The sequence below is a fragment of the Carassius auratus genome, chromosome 34 (assembly GCF_003368295.1).
Source record: "Carassius auratus strain Wakin chromosome 34, ASM336829v1, whole genome shotgun sequence".
NCBI classification, from domain to species: Eukaryota; Metazoa; Chordata; class Actinopteri; order Cypriniformes; family Cyprinidae; genus Carassius; species Carassius auratus.
The window spans coordinates 19378963-19396236 of NC_039276.1; the positions used below are offsets into that span (position 1 = coordinate 19378963).

Genomic DNA, 17274 nt, shown 5'->3' on the forward strand with positions numbered 1-17274 from the left:
TCTTTTTTTCTGATAGTGTAAGTAATGTTTATTTAATCAAGAAAATGTGACTGGGACATGAATTTACATATGATGAAACAAACAAAACCAAAAATGTCATGAATTCACGAACTACATACTTTAATACAATACTTTATTAATAATAATAATAACTCCTTACATTTATATAGCGCTTTTCTAAGCACTCAAAGCGCTTAAAATTGTCAGGGGGTATTCTCCTCATCCACAACCCCTATTTAAAAAGACTATTTAATATTTGTGGCTAAATCTATATTTATATATATTATTGAGGCTTGTCATTGTGAACAAAGCTTTAGCAGGTCAACCGAACTTAATACAGAGCGCTGAGATTGGCCACGTCTCTAATCATAGTGAGCTGCCTATCTAGAAGACACAGTTGGGTCGCAGCATTTCTGATATCACACTGAGAGTCTGCGCTGCCTAGAAATGCTGTCTATGCAGGCGCTTTATCAGACTTTGCGACGTAGCCGAAGTGACCAATCAGCGCCGTGCTCCGCAGCAGCTCAGAGACAGCACGTTTGAGTGAGGCACGCAGCGTCGAACACTCAAGATCAAAATCCGAGCGACATGAAATGAATCGGGACGGACGATCCTTAGTCCTAAAATAATCTCGTACAGCGGAAAAAAGGCCCGCGTTTCATTCATGAAACATGTCTGAATTGCCAGGCAACACAGAAGCGGTACCTGCAGCCCACAGCTTGTTGTTTTCATGACACTTTGAGAGCTGAGGGAGATTTGATGCCGCCGCGAACCGACGGGATTTAACGTTACACGGAGAGCACGGGGCTCGACATGGCCTCGGTGAACTGCTTCGGTGGTCCGGAGGAGCTCGAGGACACGAATCACGCGTCAAGTTTGATGAGAGAGCTGAAATTATTCTACGACTCGCAGCTGTTAGTCGACGTGACTATCAAAGTGGAGCCAGACCCGGAGCAAAGTGTCTCCTCAGGGAAAGTTTTCCAGTGCAACCGAAATATACTGGCAGCCGCGAGCCCGTATTTCAAGAGCATGTTTACCGGAGGACTGTATGAGAGCACGCAGCGAAGTGTCACCATTCATGATGTGGACGCCCATTCAATGGCAGTCATAATCGATTACTGCTACACTGGCAAAGTCACGGTCACCGAAGCCAATGTGCAAAGGCTTTACGCAGCTGCCAACATGCTGCAGCTGGAGTATATCCGGCAAGCGTGCGCAAACTTCATGACAAGACGGCTGGACCTTTCTAACTGTGCAGGGGTTTTGAAGTTCGCCGACACCTTTGACAATCTAGAGTTGAAGAGCAAAGCTCAGGCGTTCATCGCGAAGAACTTCGTCCAGCTCGGTGCGAGCGCGAGAGAGCTTTGTGAGCTGGACCTGAAGCAGATCACAGAGATCCTCACACTGGACTCTCTGGACGTCGACTGCGAACGCAAAGTGTGTTCGTTCGCGATACAGTGGATTGAGAATAATCCGCACAATCCGGATGCTGAAGATGCGCTTCAGGTCCTCAGATGTGTGCGGTGGGCTTTGTTTTCAGAGAAAGACAGGGTTTATCTAGAAGGCCTGAAATCAAAGCCTTCTATAAAGAAGTATCTTGCGAATGTCCTCGATGAGCCGAGCGCTACGATATCAAAGAGTGTACATGCTGCCAAACAAAGAGTCGGCAAGAGTGCAAAAGAAATGGTGCTTTTCTTCGGACGGCCTAATGAGCCGTTCATGTGTTATGACCCCTATACGGATGACATCTATTCTATGGCATCCCCGGTCATCAACCTCACCAATCAGAACTTCAAACGCTCTCCCATGGAGACGTTTTTGGTCTGCACCACGCCGGAGAACAGTCTGTATCTCGCCTCGCACCTGTCCAAGCACTTCTGGGTCTTCAACCCTCTGTTGAATTGCTGGCAGGAGCTTGCGGAAAGACTTCTCAGAAGAGTTCACTCGTACATGGGGTACCTCGACGGGCATCTGTATGTTCTGGGAGGCAGAGATCCGGTATCGGACGCCAGGCTCAAGGAAGTTGAATGCTACAGCATTCAGAGGAACCAATGGGGTTTTGTGGCACCCTTGCCGCATTCTTTGGGAAAGATGCAGGTTGTGACGATAAACGAGCGGCTTTATGTGGTGAACAAGAGGAGGATGCTTAGCTACGAGCCGAAGAAAAGCCTCTGGATCCAGCGGGGCTCTCTGAAACGCAGCAAACTCCACAAAGCTTGTGTTTTTCAGGAGGAGATTATATGTTTGTGCGATATCCCCGTGGTCAAAGCTTATAACCCGGCTCGAGGAGAATGGCGACGGATCGGAGACATTCCCATCGACAGCAGCGCTCTCAACTACCAAGTTGTGCAACACAACAGCAAACTGCTGCTTCTAACAATTGCAATAGTCCATCACAGCAAAAACAGGCTGGTGATACACGAATACGATCCCACTCAGGACTCATGGAAAAACGTGGCCACCATGTTTGGATTGTCGTTTGGATCCATAAGCCTCTCGGCCCGGGTCTATACCACATGCTTGGGGTCCGGTCAGAATTTCATCTCGGAGGAGGATGACGACAGCGGCTCCAGTGCAGACTGGGACTTCGACGGATTGACGGACGCAGACTCTGACTCCGGGAGCTCAAGCTCATTTTCAGATGAAAACTGGTAGCAATGTAGTTCTGCAGAGTCAGATAGAGCGTGAAAAGATGTGTAATCGAGCCATACGTGAACATGCAGGTGTTGAAATGATTAGCCTGTATAACCTACTTGAAATCCACGCTGTTATGATGAGTATTATTAAACACATGCTTACCTTCATGATACATGGCCAGTGAATGATACCTTGTCTCAGGATTATTAGAGAGGTGCAAGCAAACAATTGCTAGTATTTTGACTAAATAAAGAGCAGTATTGCGCTGGGATTCTTGAACAGGGTACAAGGGGGCAAACAGCCCCTCTTGAAGAAAACATGGTCTCAAGGTTTATAATGATAAAAGAAATGTTCAGTTTTATTTAATATCAATGGTGCAGTTTAATGATAATGAGGTTTACTTCAAATATAAAGGCCTTGTTTGTTGAGGTGATGTAGGGGCAATTTATTTATTTTTTAGTTTAGATACATTATTAAGATCAACCACTTCAGGAAAGATGGAGTATTTGCCATGTTACACATTTTTAATTTCCTCTCAAGTATGCTATAACTACACCTTATTATTCCGCTATTAATAAAAACACGATATCTACAGCTTTGAAAGATTAGCCCATTTGCACCTTCCCTCAATTTACCTGTTTATGTTCCTTATGTTTATTGTTGTTTAATTGTTATAGTTGTCTGTTAAATTATCACGTTTGTGTAATCTAATTTATAGGGTTTGTCCTGTTAATAAAGTCTGTTTATACTTTATATAAATCGCTTTATTCATTGTTTTCCTTTTTTCTTAAACTTCAGACGTTTTTACCGTAGACTGTGTTTTTTTTATATATATACATGAGCAAAGGTCTCGTTAAGATCTCGTTCTTATCCTCTCGCGATATTTCCCGAGTATCGGAGATATGGAAGAAAACACAACGGACAACAATGATTTCGCCTCGATTTACACAAGAGACAGTCTGGCCAAAGAGTCGTGTCAGGAATATGACAGTGCTCAGGAGAGGGTTTTTAAGATAATAGTCATTGGGGATTCAAATGCTGGAAAGACGAGTCTAACTTACCGCTTTTGCGGTGGTAAATTTCTCCAAAATCCCGAGGCAACAATCGGAGTAGATTTCAGGCAGAGAACCATTCAACTTGATGGAGAAAACATAAAGGTAAGGAGAGTATATTTCACAAATCACAAAGAACGAGTGTTTATATGCCTCTCATCTTCACAATGTACGGACTGTTATCCGTTCAGACAAACGGAACTTTATTTATTTTAAATGGTGTCGTTTTGTTTAAGTAGAGCATTATAACTGATTGCATGAATTTGTATTCTTTTAATGCGATTTGTATTCTGTAAAAAAAAAAAAAAATACACTGCTGTTCAAAAGTTATTGATATGGAAGATTTTTAATGTGTTTTCAAGAAATCCTTTCTGCTCATCAACGTTTGATTGCATTTGCTTGTTCAGAAATACAAAAAAAACCTAATATTGTGAAATATTATTGCAATAATAGTTTTATATTTGAATATAGTTAAAAATATAATTTATTGCTGTGATGTAAAGCTGAATTTTCAGCATCATTACTCCAGTCTTCAGAGTCACATAATCCTTCAGAAATCATTCTAATATGAGGTTTTATTATTAAAATTGGAAACAGTTGTTCTGCTTCATATTTTTCTGGTAAACTGTGATAATGTTTCATAATTTTTGGATGAATAAAGTTAAAAAGAACAGTGTTTATTATTATTTTCTCTTAACAATATACTTTTCAAAAGTTTTTGGGTTAGTGATTTTTTATTTATTTAAATAAATTATTGATTTATTCAGAAAGGATGTGTTAAATTGCTAAAAAACAAAAAGGGACAATAATTACTTATATGTTCTATATTTTAAATATATATATATATATATATATATATATATATATATATATATATATATATATATATATATATATATTATTATTATTTTTTTTTACTTTAATCATCAAATAATCCTGAAAAAAAGTATCACAGTTTCCAGAAAAAAAATAAAGCAGATCAACCGTTTCCTATGTTGATAATAAATCAGAATGATTTCTGAAGGATCATGTGACACTGAAGACTGGAGTAATGATGCTCGAAATACAGCTTTGCATCAAATAAATTATTAATATTTTAAAGTAGAAAAGCTCTATTTAAATGGTAATAATATTTTACAGTATTACTGTTTCTTCTGTATTTTTAATCAAATAAATGCAGTCATGATGACCAAAAGATACTTCTTTAAAACACATAAAAAATACTTATCCCAAACTCTCAGTAACAGCAGTGTGTATATGTCACATGTAAGTTCACTCATTTATATCACGTGTATAATAGGGCTCAAAACTGCTGAGATCTTAATGACGATTAGTCCTGGTCTTATAATATCTACAATGATCATAATTGCATTCTCATTCTCAGTTGCAGATCTGGGACACGGCGGGACAGGAGCGCTTCAGGAAGAGTATGGTGGAGCACTACTACAGAAACGTGCATGCTATCATCTTTGTGTACGACGTGTCCAGTCTGCCTTCATTTGAGAGTCTTCCCGAGTGGATTGAGGAGTGCAGCCGTCACTCAGTCCCCCCCATGGTCCCACGCATACTAGTTGGAAACAAATGTGACTTGAGAGGAATGAGAGAGGTGTCCACGTTTTTAGCTCAGCGACTGGCTGATAACTACAACTTCCCGCTTTTTGAGACGTCTGCAAGAGACCCTGCGGAAAAAGAGCATGTCGATGCCATTTTCCTCACGCTGGCCTACAGGCTGAAGAATCACAAGCCCCTGAGACTGAAACAGTTGAGTGAGAGCAGCTTCATACAGCTCGCTGAGGAACAGGAGAACTCACTCTGTTTATGCTAATGCTAATGCCCTTTGGCCCATAAAGTTGAATGCAATAAATTAGGGTGACGTTCTGAATTAAGATAAGACATAAAGAGTGATTGGGAGATATACAGTACAGTATATCTCTATAGGATTTCATTTGGTGCATATGCAGTTTACAGTAGAAAATTATGAAGGTTTTGTTTTGTTTAACCACATATTATGAAGCAAGTGATGGTTATATGTCTTTCTGTTATTTAAGAGTGTTATTAACGCTTCAGAAACACGCTCAATGACATGAAAATCCTGTTATGATATTTTCAGTCTGTAATAACTTTGCATGTTGTTTCACGGTCACATTTAATGTGTATGGATCTATCATTATAACTTCAGGTTGCTATGGGGAAACTTCTAAAGGTCTGACGTATCAGAAACACATTCTGATTATTGTGCACCGTCAGCTTTCTGGTATGTTTATGGTTACAGATAATTATTATTATATTTACTCTGTGCTTCATTTGAAAATTTTAATTTGAAAGCATATATTATATGCAAACTCAATCGAAACTGTGGTGTAATCATAGACTGTATAAAGGGTGTAATGCACAAGTTAAGCTATAACTGACTCCATCATGAACACTAGTGGGCGCAACTGTCAAGGCATTATTTCAGAGCATTATGAACTACAAAACAATTCGATTAGAAACAAGGGAAAGCAAAGCACACTTTATTATAAATATGAGCAGTTATATCCTCAATGCATTTGTGATGTGTTTGATGTCTTTTACAAGCAAACCCATGCTTCAATAAGACTTCAACATGATTTAATTTGGTTTTTTTTAAAACGTTCATTTGGAAAACAGGGAATGTATTGCACTTTAAATTGAGGTTAAGTTTGTCTGGATTATTCAGCATCATGTATAATTTGTTGTACTTGAGAGAGAAAATGTGATTGTGTAGTTTGGAGTGACTGTCAGAAGTGTTTTGAAAGTGAATATGAAAATAAAATGTGCAATAAAGTAAGTATTTTGATATATTGTATCTATCTTATAACAGCTGTGATCAGCAGGATCAAAGAGGGATTTTAAAATGTAAAGATTAAGACCAGGATTCCCAAAGTTATCGAAAATCAGGAACATTGTAAAAGTCATGTTTCTGTAGTGACTAGTCAATTCTTCTAGTTTTATTTTTATTTATTTATTTCAGTTGGAAATTACTCTCAGCAAGTACAGTCTTTACAAAACCGTTTTTTTTTTCTCTCTCTCTCTTTCTCGACAGCAACATTTAGCAAATCCTAGTGAACTGAACAGACCCCCTCTCAGGCAGTACGTGTCGTCTTTGACCCCTTCCAAGTCCACTTAAACCCTAAACCAGCAGGCAAGTGCAGCTGCAAACACACGTCTTGTTCTACCATGTGTCTACCTTTTAACTCCAGCACTAGAGGTGCGAAGAACTGTTTTGCAAGTGATGAATCCCAGTCCCTCTAAAAATAACATAAAGCAGGTTTTAGCCCTATATATGATTACGCAGTTAGGCCTCAAAGGTATTATTTGGCCTTATAAAATTTCCTACTGACAGTATTTTTCCTGTCACATTCAGCATAGTAGTCAACGATTGTACAGATTTCTTAAACATAAACTGACATTTAAAGTTTGAATCAGTCTAAATGTTCTGAAATGGAAGGTATGGAATATTCTGGAATCAATAACAAATTATTCCTGTGTTTGAACACACTCAATAAAAATCTAACTTTGCCACGAATAAATATGATGAGTGCACAGACATTTAGTCACCAGCAGATGTCTGCAGAATCTTGGACCAGATCAGTTTAGGAAATATGTGAATGACAGTAAAAGGATTAGACTTGACAGTAAATGGAAATACTTCGAATTTAAAACCAAAAAAAAAAAAAAAAACACAAAAAGAATGGGTTATACAGACATAAAGCATTGTGTTTTTCATCCAACCCATCATCCTGACCTTTGACCTTTAATCCTATATGACTTTGCTCTTTATATGTAATTGTATTTATGTTGATGAAAACATACTGTACTGTACATTAAAAATATTACAATATTTGATGAAGCACCAAGTACTTCTGGAGTATATCACATTTATATTCTACATTGCAAAATAAATTATTTTGGGGGAAAATAAAGGAGAAAATAATAATTACACTATTGTAAAACTATATACTAATCATATACTAATATAATGATTAGATGTGTGTGTTACATACTATTATTGATTGTTTATGTTGCTAAGGCTGGTTGCTAAGGGTGTTGCTAAGTGATGCACAGAACCGTTGGGTGAAGCGGTCTGTGCTTTATCGTGAATAAAACACAACTGCTGACCAATCAGATTCGAGGAATCGAACTAACCGTTTATATAAATGATTAAATTACATTATGTTTATTTCCTGTATATTTTATGTACGATACATATCTATTTATTTATTGCTTCTGTCTGTCTTGTTCCCGGCCAACACTTTACAGTTTACCATCATACAACATGAAACAAAGCGTGAAGAATGAACATTTTCCCATGTCGACATTCCTGAAGACTTTTTGAACTGCAGTGCATCTTTAGATATATTTTCATGCCATATGACATTACACACTTACACAGTAAGCCATTTTTCCTGTAACTTCTTTACTGTATTGCTGGTAAAACTTTGCATCGCGTGAAGTCATCGCACAAGGCTGCCGACGATGGAGTTACGGTTAAAAATAAAGTAGTACTGTAGCTGTTTACAAACACACAGTTCAGAGAGCAATGACGCCAGTCACAGGGAAAGCTAAAACAGGCACGAGCGTCTCAGTAGCGACGCGTTCCTCACGTCCACGCCTCTCTCAGCGCGGGCGATATTTAAACACCCCACCGGGCACAGCGCGCGCACTCACGAGCTCAGGAGCAAGACACAGCCCGTGCATTAACGAGAGGAGATCTGTCTTATATCGGAGTTTAACACACAAGGACTACAGAAGATGAAGTCTCCAAAGATGAAGTCACAGAACAAATGTAAGTCAAATATTTTTCATAATACTGTTAATAATAACAACACTGTTAGGTGATAGTTTTTTTTATATATATATATATAATGGTTTTTCCAGCCTTTCTTGAGGACGTTGGCGATCTGAACGCTGTGTTGTGTGAATTCGACGCGGTCATCGAGGACTTCTCGTCTCCTGTGGAGAAGCGACACTTCAGATATGATGAGCACTTGAGAACCATGAAGAGACGGAGCAGCGCGAGCGTCAGCGACAGCGGCATCAGCGACGCCGAGAGTGAGTGCGCGTGCGTGCGTGCGTGCGTGAGGTTTCGAGGTGTTTTATTATTACAGAAGTTCAGAAGTTCAGTCAAAGCCTGCCAGAAACCCAGAGACAGTCTGGATCTGAGCACAGCATGAAGGGTTAACTCTCCAGCCAATAGCAGACAGACAGAGCCCCTCTCAGACGTTTTGTGGAGACTTAAGGGTTTCGATTTTAATGTAAACACTGTTTTTTTCTTAACCTGAATCCCATTATATCCAAACCTCCTTGTGTGATGAAGTACTGATGGGATGCATCCAGAGTCTGAGGAAGGAGTGTGAAAGGGTTGTGTTTGATTGCTTGTTGATGCATAGAAAGGCTCACTTTTCACTTTTTTCTTGAACTGTTCTCATGTTTAATGGTTAAGCACCAAGTGATCACTTTACCCCACCCTTGCCTTCTGGAACAAACAGGGAACGTGACAGACTCTGTGCTTGCATAATAAACCATCCTCTGGTGCCCTGTAGTCGCTCGCCTTCAAGGATCTGTGCAACTGCATTTTGGATCCAATCAAGGCTTATGGCATTTTGTCACACTTGCCATTGTACTTAATTTCAAGCGGTTTTGCTTCAGGACTTTACACTGGACAAAACATCAATGAAGGAAGCATTTTCTCCTTTCTTCTCGAGCATATCCTTGAGAAAAAGAGAGTACACTTTTGCATACTTTTAAAAAGAATATTTATGACATAAACAGTATGCTTTAAAACAATATACTTAAGTGTGAACTGAATGTAATGTTTTCAGACATTCAGATGCATGCTAATTGGAATGAAATTATATTATAGATAAAAAATATTATTCAATGCAGTTTAAGTTGAATATATTTATAATTACGCATGTGCATTTAGATTATATATTAACTTTAAATGAAATATTAAATAACACTACTAAAATGAAGATCAAGTATGTTACATATGCTTAGTCAGCACATCAGCATAAAACAAGAGTTATAAATCTCGATGATTAAAGTAAAACTTCTGAATTTGACAATATTACAAAGTGCACTTTTAAAGAGTGTGTTTAGAAATGTACTCTTACACTTAAGTGCACTTCAATTTAATTAGTATTTTATTAGCTGCAAGTGCAACATTTTAAATATATACTTTTAAGATTTGATCTTCAAGTGTGCATTCAGTACAATCAAGCACACTTCTTTTTCAAAAGCATATTTAGCTGTTCTGATTTATGACTGTTTGACAGATTTTTAGGGTTTAAAACCTCTTATGCAGTCAGTGTCATCCGAGTGGATACTTGCCCGTTTCACCAGCTGACGTGCTGAAGGCCACAGGCGAGAGGATCTAATGACTGAGGCGCTGGGAAAAGTTGAGCGTCCGTGTAATAGCATGCCTGCTTTGCCTTTAACGTCGAGAGGGGCTAAGAATGTGGAAACAAAGTATTTTAAGATAGAGTGTGGTGCACTGGCTCAGATCTTTGGCTTGAAATGAACCTGCTCGAGGGTGGGTCACGGTTGAACACGCTTTGAAAGTGTGCTCGTGAGAGAGAGGCTGGGCATGCATTGATTACAAACTCAACCCGCTCTACTAGCTCAGTTTAACCCCCTACCCCCTTCGGTTATGGGTCACTGCACATGTTTGGCAAGCCTGTGTGGTAGAGAGCAGTGCTGCTCCACTGCTTTTACATTAGGCATTAAGTGGCGACTCAACACAAGTGAATACTATAGACTTTTAAGTGTTCGAGTTTTTCCAGTTGTCCCTTGAATTTCAGTGCTCTCGGCAAGGAAAAGTGCACAGATGTTGCAAGTGACATAGTAGGCTTTTTCTGTTGATGTGGACTTCCAATGAGTTTTAAAACTACTGTTACAGTAATCATTACAGTCATCAACTCGGGTGTGAATGGGCTTTAATTCTACACAGTTCTGCTCCATTGTATTTGCATCGGAGTATTGCTTTTTACTTGCTCTCTGTGTTTATCACGATAGATTGCGACAGATTTTGGGGTTGTTGTTACCAACCTGTTGTGGTGGTGTTAGATAAGGCAGTGTGCTGTACACATACAGGAAGCGTCGGTTTTTCATTTCTGACTTCCTCTGTCTCTTTCTTTCCTGGTGTAACAGGTGCAGAGTCCTTGAGCAGTTTCAGCTTCAGTGAGGAGAAGCTCAACTCTCCCAGCGTCTTCTCCCCCTCATCAAACAGTCCTTTGGTCACATCTCCTAAACGTGAGTTAAAATAGGTTTGTTTTTTACATATTTAATGCTAATGAGTCCGTGTTGATCAACTGTATATTGTCTTCTTTAGCTAAACTTGGAGACACTAAAGAGCTGGAGGACTTTATTGCTGACCTTGACAAAACATTAGCAAGTAAGTGTGGAGGGATGTGGATATAACGACAAAAATGACTGTTTCATTCAGGGTTGTTTAAAAAACATGCTGCATTTTATTTTTCTTGTATGTTTATAGCAAGGGCTAAATGGTATGACATTATATAAATGGAAGAAATGCTATATATATTGTGGCAGATATATTTTAAGTGGGTAGGACTATTTTACGTAATTGAAGTGTTGAAACATCCCAGATGAGGACATACGTATTGATGGGTGCTTTACACAGAATTTGAGACTGAGTTTACAGTATTTGTTTACAGTTGCTGAGCAACATCACGCATACATCTTTAAAACAGTCAACGCTTCATTTGCTAAATATCACACTCTAGTTATTCTGCCCTCACATATAAGACAGCTCTCACATGCTGTATGAATATGAACAGAATTAGTGCTGTCAAACAATTAATTACGATTAATCACATCCATTGTTAACATAATATATGTGTGTGTACTGTCTATATTTATTATGTATATATAATATATATTTACATAATATAAAAATATATACCTGTGTGTGTATATGTGTATATATATATATATATATATATTTGTATGTATATGTATATGTATATGTATATGTATATATGTGTGTGTTCCTGTAGCTCAACTGGTAGAGCAAGCTAGTGCAAGGTTGTGGGTTCGATTCCCCGGGAACACATGATAGGTAAAAATTGATAGCCTGAATGCACTGTAAGTCGCTTTGGATAAAAGTGTTTGCTAAATGCATAAATTTAATTTAATTTAATATACATATATATATATTATTCACAAACATTAATATTTTATATATTACCAAACCATTTTTCTTAAATGTTTACATGTATGTTTGTGTATTCACAGTATATATGCATGATAATATACATTGTACAGTATTATGTAAACAAAAACTTTTATTTTGGATGCGATTAGTCGGGATTAATCATTTGACAGCACTAAACATAGTACAATATGTGTTATATAATATAATCAGTGCGAAAACAGCTATAAATTAAGAATATGATTATTATGAACAATCTTTTCATTTGCGTGTAAAATTAAAACGGTTGTTAAAATTCTTCTCAATATTACTGTCTTTGTGTTTTCGAGGTTTGGTGATAAGAGACTGTTTAAAAAAAATAATAAATTCACCTCAGAACCTTTGAATGGTAGCCTAGTTATTAAAATGTGGTCAAAAAAGAAAGTATATTTTAAATTATACTAATATTAAACAGTATTATTTTACTGTATTTTGACCAAGTAGATCAAATCAAATAAATTCAGCTTAAGACACTCATAGCTTATGCTTTTTTTCATATCACCCACTCCTTTATCAGCCATCAGACAAACAGATCATGGGAAGAAACAAGACTCTTGTATCACCAGGGGTTTTCAATCTCTTATTGAAAGATTGAGGTCATGCTAATCACACTGTCAGTCATGCACACACTCCTACACTCTTCCCCAGTGACGCATTAACACACTTAAGTTGATTTGCTTGGCGCTCCTGCGGTCTAGAGTGCTGTAACTTGCCTCAGAGACCGAGAAGAATGCATTTGGATAACTTTCAATGACTCAAAGCCATGTAGCCAGAGGGTGATCATCACTGATATTGCATGTCACAGAGAGAGCAGTCATAATTTGCATATTGTACAGTTGTTTTTACTTTCCTCCCTATCTCTGACCCTAGTCTTGAATACGTACATTAATTCAGACACCTTTAAATCTTTCCCATTGGTGTCACCCAAGATACTAAATGCTCTTCTGTTAAGGCAGCTAGTGAAAGACTTGCTAATTGGGCTGCAGTGTTTATTGTGGGGTGTCTATAAAAAGAGGACCCGCATACACACCGAGAATAACCCTGACACCCAAGGACCCAAAAATGTACTAAGTATGTCTTCTGCCTGCCTGTTTGTCTCCCTCCAGGCATGTGAGTAAGAGACGGGATGACTGGGGCCCACCACACTGTAGCTCCGCTGGGGGACGCCAGCCAGACCGCTCCTGATAAACCTGAATCACTGTGAAGATGGAGAAGACATGGTCAGGGTTTCACATGCTGAACGACGCCGTTCGAGAAGGCTTGGTGCATACTTACGCCCATACAAAAACTCAAATACATATGCGTAAGAAAGACTCTTTTGACAGGAATGGCTTGAGCTGTAAGATTATTTAAATCGCTTTTGTATAGAAATATATTTTTTTGATTTTATAGAGTCGGTTCTTGTAAATGTATCTGTAATACCATTTTGTGAATTTATATTTTTGTATTTCATGTAAATATTGTTTTAGACTCAGTCGCCTTGCTATAAGCCTCTTCTGCCACATGGGAATAAACGTAATTCTTAATTCATTAGGAAAACTGGAAAAGCAATATGACATGTATTTAATACAACTAATGTCTTAAAGAGATTCGAGATGTTTCGTGGCATTATTTCATTGTGTGTCTTATAGCATCAGAAGCTTTCTGCTTGTTTCTGCAGTATTTTCTCTTTCAGGGTGGACAGAAGGTATACTTTAAGACACCAAGGTCTGAGGCATTGACATATTTTAAGATCAATCAGTATGAGTTTATTTCAGTTGTAACAACTCAGACTTACATTTTGGTCTGGGACTAAGCGTAAGCCTTGTCTGTGAATCCAGGGGTAAGAGTAATTAATTCAGGGCTGTGGGTCAGTTATCTAAAGCTCTTGAGCAGTGTGTATGATTGACCCCACAGCAGGGGCTTGAGAGCGTGAGCAGTTGCTCAGGAGAAAATGTGACACCTGGTCACCTCCTCAGCACTTCGTGTCCAAATCTGTCTGATCTGCTCAGTCACCATGCATTTATAATGTTAAAGAAGAAGCGATCATCTCTACAGTATGTTCATTTATTATTTGATTGGACTGCTAATTGTTAAACCACTAAAAAATAAAGAAAAATGCCAAATAACTAAATAACATGTTTGGAATCAGAAACAATGTTGTTTGAATGAAGTCTTATGCTCACTAATGCTGCATTTATTTGAACAGAAATACAGTAAAACCTGTAATATTGTGAAATAATACATTTGAAAATCTAATTTATTCCTGCAAAGCATCATTACTCCAGTCTTTAGTGTCACTGTAACAAATAGACTTTTAGTTTGTTCCACTGTTTTCTGTTTGACCTAGTTTCCATGCTCCCTTGATTAGCTCATTCCGTTCACCTGTGTTGCTTTAATGATCTTGTTTGTGTCCCTAGTATTTAAGCCCTGTGTTTTGGCCCTTGCTCCTCAGTTCTGCTGTTAATGTTGAATATTTATGTTGATTTGTGTCCATCTCCTGCCTGAAAGTTTATTAAAGAACTCTCTTGTTGATTTTTACTCCTGCGTTGTGTGCTTTCATTAGCCACGTGACAGTCATATGATCCTTCAGAAATCATTCTGATATACTGCTCAAGAAATATTTCTTATCAATGTTTAACACGGTTGTGCTTATTTTATTTTTTTATTTTTTTATTTTTGTGGAAGCCATCATACTTAAGTAAATTGTTGCATTTGATCAATTTAATGCATGCTTGAATAAAAGTATTTGTTTCTTTGCAAACATTTGTTGTGCATTTTCAAAGTTAGTCTTGAGGTCATGTAACAGCGTACTACCAACAGTAGACAGTATAGAGTTGGCCTGCATACTGCAAGCTAGTCTTAATAATGGTCAGAGATGCTCAGAAATACAAAGGGTCATGCCCTCTGTAAGCAGGTGAGATGAAGGGGGGTTTTCAGTGACACTTTATAATTTCAACATTAAACTCAATATTATGAGCTGTGAATAGAAGATAAAACATCCCAGTACTTATGTCTGTTCTGGCAATGCTCCAGTGTGTCATTTGAAAATCAAATGTAAATGTGACTGCACCTTGACAATGTATGTGGCAATTAAGACAAAATAGCTCAGACTAGTATGAACCATGTTAAAAGACACCTTGAAACCACATTAAATATTACATTTGCCAAGATGCGTAGTGACCGTATCTGCCCTACACTTTGGTTTGGGTCACATTTACAGTTGCTCTGAAATGTTGTGGGCGATTCAGTCTTTTAAATAGAAATTTACATGATTGGGAGTGAGGGCGAAAAAAGTCCCCAGAATTCACTTGTGTTCAAGTTTGTCATGCGAATTGATCAACACAAAGCTGCTTGGTTTGAAAGTGACTTAAAGTGTGAGCAGTGCTTACGCTACATGCACAATTAATAAAAGATCTTGTTTTTTTTTTTCTGTGATATTGCACCAAAATGTTGCTAATGAACTACTACCAGAAGATGTGTTCATTGCAATTATTAATATTATTATATGTAACCAACATTCTGCCTTTTTAATAAAAGCCTAAAAGGTGTTTCAGTGACTTTATCATGGGTAATGGATTTCTGCTTCTCCTCGTGGCTAAAACATCCTTTTGAGGCTTATTGCTTTTTTTTCCCAAAGAGACTGTTAACTACAGTCAAATTATTATTTATCTCAACATTTTTCACTGTGTGGAAACTCACAAGGCCTCATTAAGTTCATCAGATCAAACTTTGGCACAGTGTCCGTATGTGGGATAAATTCACTAAAACTTAACTGTGCCACAAATTACACACAGTTTTTTAAATCATTTATCACTTGCTTTTCATGGGTGGAGATCTGGAATCGGCAGATAGAACCTTACAATTCCAAAGTGACGACATGTTCAATTAAACTTATTTCGCTTGTTAATTTAATGCATGGTAAATGTTATAATGGTTTAACCCTCTAAAGCTCTAAAATGTCAAAGATAACAGCATTGAACACTAATAGGTCCTTCATTTGACTAAAATCACATAAAATAAAGGCTGCCTATAATTTAGGCTGCTTCTGAAATGGGATACTCTCTGAGTTAGCACTTTATTTTGAATGAATAATTACTTTTCAGTTGTTCAAAAGTATGTTCTACATAGTACGAATGTAATCCGGACGTACTACTTTTGTCATGTGGTCTGCCATTCACAAATACTCTCATGTGGCCTCATGAAACAGTAATGTTAGAAAAACTACAATATACAATTTTGGATGCAATCATTCACTCTTTATCCAGCATAGAAATCCACTGCAGAATAGTTTTAAGTAATCAAATCAAACAATTCATAAATTTGGTAATAGGAACCATTTTGCAGTTCATTTGCACAACAACTGGGTTTCAGGGGGCCATGGAAAATGGCTTTCACTGTGCAAGTTTTTGAAAGTGGTATTATTATCGTCTCAATGTGAATTAGTGAAAACGGCGATGTCATGTTGCACATTCAGTCTATCTGAATGTGTGTGTGCAGGTGTGTAGTGTTTCTTTACGAAGTGATATCACAAACTACTGGCCTGGCATGATTAATACAGCGTTTTTACTCGTTTTCGTGTATCCATGTAAATGGGGATCATTTTGACAACACTGTCATCTGTAAACCAAAACACAAAAGAAAAACTTTTGTTTTTACTACAATCGCTGTCATGTAAACATACCTCATATACACTCTCAGTGTGTTCCAGCACATTAGACATTAAACAGTTAAACCAGAACATTTCTCTGTGAACTGTTAGACAAGGTGTTAAACAAGATGGAAATAACCTAGCGATTTTTCCTCCGGTGACAGCAGCTGGGGGCAAACATGAGATATAGATCACCCTGAAAGAAGCCATGATGCTACGTTTGGCAGTAAGTCAGCACTGACAGAATGTGTGCAGAAAATCAGAGCATTTTCTGAAGAAACATCAGCACTGACATGCTCTTACAGGCGCATAATTTCTCTAAACACTTCAGGAAATTTAAACATGCGGATAACTGACAGGCCTGTGGATTGTTCTGTCTTAAGTGCACATTGAGGCCATTCGTCAGCTTTTGTTCCACAATGATCTGCATTCATAATGTGAAAGCACTGCTCTTTTGTTGGTTTGTTGTTGAGAGTCAAATGGTCATCTGTCATTGATGGATTATCTGTTATGCATGCTCTTCAGTTATGTACAAGCCCAGACCGATAGAGCCATATGTGAAAGCAGTTCCAGTCTCATGCTGCGTTCACAACAACATGCTAGCACTACTCTCACTACTTCTGCCATAGACAGATGTGGTAAAAATTAGTAGTACATTAGTATGCTGTTCTGGAAATCAGAAACTGGAAGTAAGGCTACTCAGTGGATTTCAGGGTCAT

At 37.9% G+C, this 17274-nt stretch overlaps 3 protein-coding genes across 4 annotated transcripts; all 3 read left to right on the plus strand.

Annotated features, from left to right (window-relative positions):
• Positions 1-519: 519 nt before the first annotated feature.
• On the plus strand, positions 520-3396 carry kbtbd7 (kelch repeat and BTB (POZ) domain containing 7). Its single transcript, XM_026218496.1, has one exon. It carries the CDS (start codon positions 814-816, stop codon positions 2653-2655), a length of 1842 nt encoding a protein of 613 aa, XP_026074281.1. The 5' UTR covers positions 520-813; the 3' UTR covers positions 2656-3396.
• Positions 3397-3407: 11 nt separating this feature from the next.
• On the plus strand, positions 3408-6509 carry LOC113053461 (ras-related protein Rab-33B-like). Of its 2 annotated transcripts, XM_026218509.1 has the most exons (3): positions 3408-3794; positions 5074-5450; positions 5869-6509. In XM_026218509.1, exons 1-3 carry the CDS (start codon positions 3540-3542, stop codon positions 5888-5890), a joined length of 654 nt encoding a protein of 217 aa, XP_026074294.1. In that variant the 5' UTR covers positions 3408-3539; the 3' UTR covers positions 5891-6509. The 2 variants fall into 2 exon arrangements, with proteins under 2 accessions (XP_026074294.1, XP_026074293.1); XM_026218508.1 differs by having other exon boundaries at positions 5074-6509.
• A 1827-nt stretch (positions 6510-8336) lies between these two features.
• LOC113053462 (regulator of cell cycle RGCC) lies at positions 8337-14445 on the plus strand. The gene is made up of 5 exons (XM_026218510.1): positions 8337-8496; positions 8589-8762; positions 10863-10964; positions 11044-11106; positions 13032-14445. Exons 1-5 carry the CDS (start codon positions 8463-8465, stop codon positions 13037-13039), a joined length of 381 nt encoding a protein of 126 aa, XP_026074295.1. The 5' UTR covers positions 8337-8462; the 3' UTR covers positions 13040-14445.
• Positions 14446-17274: the final 2829 nt, after the last annotated feature.